A 7,677-nucleotide genomic window follows, 5' to 3' on the forward strand; every position below is an offset into this window, starting at 1 on the left:
GAAAATCAGAAATAAACTGTCATCTGCTGGTGTTATTTAATTCACAAATATGATATTTGTAAATTTATATGGCCATAAACTTTAAGGTAGTATGTGCCTTGAAAGTGAAACACTTGAACTTTTGCTCAAACATTCCTCAAGGAAACTTTCAACCATTGTCTTACCAAATCAAGAATAAAAATCAGGGGTTACAGTGCAAAGTCTAGTATTAGAGAAACACATTACCAAACATTTACTGATATTTAGGATTCAAAATGGCTGCCATCCCTGTATTAACTCTATAGGGAAAAATACAATTTTTGATTTCCAAAAGCTAAGACGGTGAAAGTATTTTGTACTCAAAAAGCTTCAAAATGAGCAGTGGTAGAACAGAAGAGTGCTGTGAAAATTTGAGAGACCAAACACCTGTCCCTGTGGTACATTCCACCTTTAAATTTCTTACAGGTTATTTGCTTTGATCTTGGATGACATGTATCTGCATTGTTGAGATCTGTGACTGCCAGTATGTAACGGGGAAATAACTAGGATGTCAAATATGGAAAATTAATATCACAATGACATAAGACCAGTAAATTACTTGATGAGTAAAATACCAAATTCACAACACTGTGTTGATAAAGTAATGGTATTGTAATACTTATACTGAGCCGGGTCAGGGTGAGATACAGAACTGATGATGCACATTTTGCCATTTCATTATGTTGTTCAAGACACTGGGTATATTTTATCGGTATATATAAATCAGTATGTCTGAAGTAATGAGAAAATACTTACAGCTTCAGTGTGTACTGGATGAGTTGCAAATAGAAATGCAGCAATGACTGATGGTTTGATGTCTAGGAATACACATCTATGACATACATGCAGAAATAACACAGATGTCATCGTATGCAATGCTACATTGACAGCGTGGTAACCAATGGGATTCAATTCACCAAAGTAATAGTTTAACCTAGACAGATATGATACAAAAACAATGTGATCAATATCAGTCATGTCAAAATCATTGGTCCTATAACACAGAGTTTATAGGTAATTTCTGTTACATAATTAAAATGGTGTGTTTGTGATGATATTGATATTTTGAACAAATGATCTGTAAAAGATGAATGTTTTAAAACACATCAAAGTCTTACATCATTGAAAAGCAATAAACAACACCTCGCAATGGTTACACCAGCACAAAAAGATTTTGACCAACTTCACAACATACCAGTATGCACAAGAGATAGTGAGTGCATATATGAAGTTAAATGGTATATCCTTTGCTGAGGTGTTTGTTTTTACATCTTTACATTATTTATTGTATTGTTCAACAACACAATCAGGGAGCACAGGAAGGCAAAAATTACAAAGTTCCAAGTTACATTGACAAAGTTGTATGTACCAGTACTGCTGTTGGGAAAAATGTAAGGTATTAGAAATGTATTTAACAAGAGGTGCTATATCATGAACACATGTATATCATGGTTATTTTCACTTCTTGACTGGTCAGATCCCTGTATTTGTGTTATCAATATATTGGTATGATATAATTGATGACAGTTTCAACCATATATCAAATATAACAGTGATGCTATTGCTGTCAAAGAAAGGTAAATTGCTGGCCTTTGTGGTTGTTACTGAGTAGCAAATAATATGGTGTTATTACAAAAATACTACAAAGGATGCACAAGGACATTGGTGTAGCGTATCACTTGACACAAAGTGGAGAGCGCTGCTTGGTCCAAATATCCATCATCCTCTGCGGTATTTTCGTGATAATGTTATTGTTATACGTCTTACATTCCTGACTGGGGCATCAAATTGTCAGAATAGTGACTGTTTTCATGCAATATCAACAATTTTTCCTCAAGTGTGGAACGCGATCTCGGACAAGTTTCTGCAACTTCTGGATAGTGTGTGCATTACATACCTATGTACCGGTACAGAGCGTGTGGGAGACATGTTCTGGCACTCGTCCAATGAGTCCATTGAAACTGTTCAACAGTGAACACGCATGTACAGCCGCAGGGAATTGGCCGCCTGGAAACTATACGTGTTATGGAACAGGCGTTCTGTACGGCTTTTTTAGTGCACGCAAAATTCTATTTTTCTCGATGGTAGATGTATAATAATATCGTGTTATTACGAAAATACCACAAAGGATGCACAAGGACATAGACGCAGCGTATCCCCCAATTCGAAAAAGGGAGCAATGCATGGCTATAATATCCGAGTGCATCCTTTTTAGTATTGTCGCAATACACCTTATTATTGTACACCTTATGTTTCTGAGTGAGGCATCAAATGGGCCGGTTATTGCCCGTTCTAATGCCAGTTCAACAATTTTATTTTGATTTATAGCAAGCGTGGAACGCTATCCATATCTCTTATAGAGCACGAGACATATGCTGTAAATAGTCCAATGGGTCCTGTTTGTGTACATGGTTTTGTTTGTACCATGGTCCATTCAAATTCTGCAGAACCAATTGGAATGGACTCAGTTACTATACAAATACAGTGTCTATAAAGGCTTACTGTCAGTGTGTGCAGTCACTGTCAGTACCGCCATCACTGTTTTTTTGCTCTACTATCACATCCGCAGTCAGTGTTTGTATTGCTGATAATATCCTGTCTGATGAACCTAGGCTAAGTTTGCCAGCTATCTATAGCTTATTTGCAGATAAACAAACATCTACAGTCAACATTTTGGTCAGCCTACACTGTAATGTGCATTCTATGTACAAAACCAAGAACTAAAATAGTTTTCACAGACTGCCAAACAAAATCCCTGAGAGTACCCTAACCTCAATACGCACTTCTTACTGATTTTTAAAATTCATTTTAGGGCATTTTTGCCCACGGTATTATAAGTTTTTTAATTCTTTTTGTGCTATAATAACCTGTCTCTGACCAGTTTGAACACAAAATTTGTCTCTGCTTCTTTGTCACTAAACCCTGATACTTCAACTGTCCTGCACTTATAAATTGGCCGGTAGTAGGCCATTGTCATATTGCAGCAAGACCTATTCATGGAATTACTTTTGACAATTAGATTTAAAAAGATTTAACACTACACTCTTTTGTATTAGCCATTTCTTACAGGTTTACTCACACACAACTATCCAAAACTACCAAAGCAACCTCTTACTATGTGAGGATTATACATATCTCTAGTGATGTCATTAGCAATATTGTTATTTCAAACTAAAGAAGATTGTGGCTCTTTTAAAGTCTTAGTAATCCTAGGGGGAATAAATAAATCACCATCTTCATCCTAATAGCTCAGCCTCATGGGGAATGAAAAATTAATCTTGATGAACAATAAATATCCTCATACTAATTACATTTCGTGATGAAGTTTAAATATTGGCCAGCAGACATGGTTTCTGGACCTTAGCAACTGTCTTGATTCTGGCCTTCAAACTTATGTGTGCTACAACAATGAGGGGCAGAAAATTTTCCATTTCTACATCCTACATTGTACTACGTATAACTACGGTATGTAAGGCATGCATGAATTTATGAATGTATCACTTGTGCAAGTGCTAGGGAGATAATTAGAATAACTACATCTGTAGCAACTAGTCATAACAGCACAGTCACGCCACACAGTGATTTAATCCTTTCACCACCATGGTTTGTCCCAAATCCATTGTTTTCTGTGGTAAAGTTGGACCTGTATACAGGGAACTGGGGTTGAAAGGGTTAATCCTTGAAAGACTACGGAAAGAGGAAAATTGACATTGCTTCTCAATTGTATCAAAATTTTCAACAAATCACATTGCTTACATTTGACAATTGAGGCCTACTTCAATAGGAACAACCTACTAAAAGGGCATGTATACCTGTTGTTGACACGCTATGACTTCTGTCACAATGCTGATTCAAGCAAATGACAATAGAGGAACCACTCTATTCTCTGTGGGTCATGATTTTTCTTCTCAAGCTTAATCCTTTCACAGAACAGTTACTTGACACTTTGGATGAATTGGATAATCAGATTAGCTTTAACCATAGACCACTCTAAAGCTCATCCATGAATGTTATACCTGCATTACCACAGCTTAAGTCCAATTAGGGGCTATAGTCACAACCTACTGAATGCAATGTATATCTTTGAAGTAAAATTGTACAGGACAGTTGACTGACACAGTCTCTCCAACCACAGTGAGGCTGCACTTGTGACTGACATAAATCTAGACTACTTGAAGAGACAATGAGGAATCAGTTAAGAGGAAGGGTTTGAAAATTGGAAAAAACATTTTTTGCCAAGTTGACATGATTTGTGACAATGTAGAGGTATGTTAGTCTGTTAGGACTTCTCTGATCTGGTCAAAAACACAAAAAGAAACAGTCATCTAGAGTGGTCCTCTGATGTAACAGTCTGAAGCTAAGTGTCAGATTTTGTGTGAACTGAAAAGGGGCAGAAAAGGATTAAACAAAGAAAATTATTATGGTGAAGCAATGTAGCACAGAAAAATTGCAAAATATGATGGCAATCAGGCTATCACAGTGAAAACATACCAATTCAATGTGTAAACTTCCAAAATATTGATACTTAAATTATATAAAATGCAAACACATAAACATAAAAATATTACTCCTAACTGCTACATTGCTCAGGCATGGCAGTCTCAGGAACATCCCTTGAAAATTGAGAGTCGTAGTGGTCACTAACCTGAAGGTCAACACGCATAGTGGCCTGTACGATTTATGACTGGTATTGTCTGCCATCCTTTTACCCCAGAAGTCGTTGAGAAATATCTCTCCTACGGGAGTACTTGGGCGAATGTCCTGATTGTCTTTCAGAGCCATGATGTCATCGTGAACAAAATCTCCATTCAGACTGTTCCAGTAACACAGAATGCAAAGTACTACAGTGATTCCACAATACGTCCATTTAGGAAAATTTGGGAGTGGTATTCTGGATGAGAGTATCGGTGAATCTCTTTTCAGTGAGGGTGCGTTCACTTTCGGTGAGGGTGCGTTCACTTTCGGAGAATTCATATTATTGTTGAACTGCGACGAATGCTGTTCGTGTGAAAAATGTGGAGACTTTGGCTTTCGTTTGATTGCCATGGTTGCAATTTTCAAGAGTCCAATTGTCGATACCGGTGATCAAGGTCACAAACGACGTTGAAGTGCAAATGTCACATACTACCTGTGCTTGTAGATTGAATACGTTGGTGTAAGATTGGCAAAACTTCGATGAGACAGCTCATAGTGACAAAAGGCCCCAAGGCTGTATTTTAGCTTCATTTCGCGATTATTGCAGGACGTCTAGGACCTCTCTTGTGGCTTCCCTTCCGATAACTTGTGCTTGCCAATAAACACACCAGTAGTTTCAACGATATCTGAAATCGGAGAATATATGAACTAACTGTCCTTGATAGGGTACGGGATAACTGTAATATAATCGGTAGTTGTTAGAGTACTGGCAGTCGATCGATAGGTATCGACTCGACGACCACTGACACTGACGACCGGTACTATCACCGGTGTTGCAGCCACGATCCTTTTCAGACGTTACAAATCCACATCGTTGTTTCGAAAGCGGAAACAAGACTTGAAATCGTAGGGTTCATCGATACTGGACCATTGCACTTTATAGTTATGTGTCATGTCTCGTCAAAAGTCAACTGGATTGAACTCATTGAAGAGTTGTAAACTTTGGTGTTAAGCGGTAAATTTGCATGTGAATAAGGTGCACAATTGTCTTATTGTGGGTTCTACTTAACGGTATTAATGGTATAAGTAATAAAGGTACCTTCTTGGACCACAATCAACTTCGTTAAAAACCGATGCCATTGAATCCTGATCGAATGTATGTTGATCGACTAGTAAGACAGTGAACAACACGTTAACACTGCACCATTTACGCGCCGCCGCCGTCTCATATCAGGTGTGTGGAAATCGTCGACGGAGCAGCACAATTGCGCATAATGACGTCATGGAACATGGCCGCTCTGAAGAGTTCATAGTGCACTAATGTCAGTGCCCTCGGGCGAGGGGCTGCCAACCAAGTTGCCAAGTTGTGTTCCAGTAGTTTCTAGACGGGCGAGCTGTCAATTTTTTTCCACTTTAAGCTGGCCGAAAAGTTTGCTTGAGTGAACGCGATGTATGCATTCATTAATAAACTTGATATCTGTGAAAACTGGTCACGTTCACGAAGATGAATGTGAACGTCCATCAATGTCGGGGATAAAAGTGCGTTTGGTGTTGCCGCCCCTCTCTCTGGCCCCCCTCCTCCTGAATTTGAAAATTGTTTTCCCCTCGTCAGTAAATTTTAACCTAAATCCAGACTCAAGGCATGCCTTTTTTCACTTTGCTTTTTATGGACCTTTCCGTAACTTTCACTTTCAAAACATTTATTACAACTAGATTTGAGAGGAAACCGTTTTCCGCACCCCCCTCTAAAAACCCCCACCAAAACAACTTTTTCCTATGATAAAGCAAACACGTACAACACTCGCATTTTTGTGCGGTAAGAAACGAAAACATCTTCGGAAAAGCTCTACCGTTTTGTTCATCCTGCAGGATGAAAGAAGTACAATAAATAGATATAGGCCTAGGCCTACTTGTGTTGACTCACGTATAAAAAACAGACCGCAAAACAATAACGGAAGAGAAAGAATGACAATACAGACACAGGACACGTATTCGTGTGCGCTTTTATAAACGTGCAGACTAAACTAAATGTGATTATACGGCTCCGAAGTGATGCTATCTACACGTTCGTGGAGAAAAATGGACACAAATTACGACAACCCAGTACAACAAACAAACAAACAAACAAACAAACAAACAAACAAACAAAAACAATTTGAATACTGATAGATTTAACCATACCAAATTGAGTTGACGTTTGTGCATGCATGCATCATTTATAGTAGTTTTTCAGAAGGTGAGGAAAGTCACCTAATTTCCATTTCTAAGCAATGTGTTAATGTGTTGCTTTTTCAAAGGTGACTTATATTTTTTGTGCAAAATAAATAAACAAACACAGAAAGAAAGAATGAAACAAACAAACAAACAAACAAACAAACAAACAAACAAACAAAATATAGAAAATTTAAAAATGACACGTCAACCCAACACCAGTTCTCCGTGCTTGAAGGTCGTTTTGCTTTGGAGGACTTCACATTGGTTACGAATTGGAAGGGGGTAATTTATTTTTTATCGACGGTACTTGGAGGTACTCAAAAATCAGTATACGTACAAAATTTCTAAACCCCCAAGGGAATTTTTGAACGTAGCTCTATAATATCGTTTGACGATCCCTAACAATAGCGGGGACATGCTCAGAAACCCATATCGGTGAGTCAAGAAAACTTATACCCTGAAGAAAGTATGACTTTTGCTAGTATGTGTACCTAAAATAACAGTGGGTCATTCAAGGTAATTTTCAGATGCTTGATAAATGCGGACATGCCACTTATTTGACACTGCTTGGACGTAAATTGCTTCAGTATAGGGACTGGTCAGTTTCTACCTGGGGCGGCTGATTTTGGGGCGGGGGCTTCACCCTATGTCGTTGACTTTAACTTCTTTGGTGATGGGGGTCACCGTGTTTTTGAAATGCTGAATTAAAGGAGGATGGTCACGGTGTTGAGTTACAACATGGAGTCATACTTGCTTAAAAACGTACTTGCCACGAATTTCATCATTCAGTTGCAATTTTCGACGCGCCTT

At 38.2% G+C, this 7,677-nt stretch overlaps 1 protein-coding gene across 1 annotated transcript in view; it reads right to left on the minus strand.

Annotated features, from left to right (window-relative positions):
- The window catches only part of LOC139151858 (protein O-mannosyl-transferase TMTC1-like), a 43,417-nt gene extending 37,513 nt beyond the window's left edge, over positions 1-5,904 (minus strand). Inside the window, 3 exon segments of the mRNA XM_070724890.1 lie at positions 775-952; positions 4,664-5,339; positions 5,753-5,904. Coding sequence (XP_070580991.1) covers positions 775-952; positions 4,664-5,064 — 579 coding nt within the window. The 5' untranslated portion in view covers positions 5,065-5,339; positions 5,753-5,904.
- Between the last annotated feature and the right edge of the window lie 1,773 nt (positions 5,905-7,677).

Source organism: Ptychodera flava, chromosome 2, assembly GCF_041260155.1.
Source record: "Ptychodera flava strain L36383 chromosome 2, AS_Pfla_20210202, whole genome shotgun sequence".
NCBI lineage: Eukaryota > Metazoa > Hemichordata > Enteropneusta > Ptychoderidae > Ptychodera > Ptychodera flava.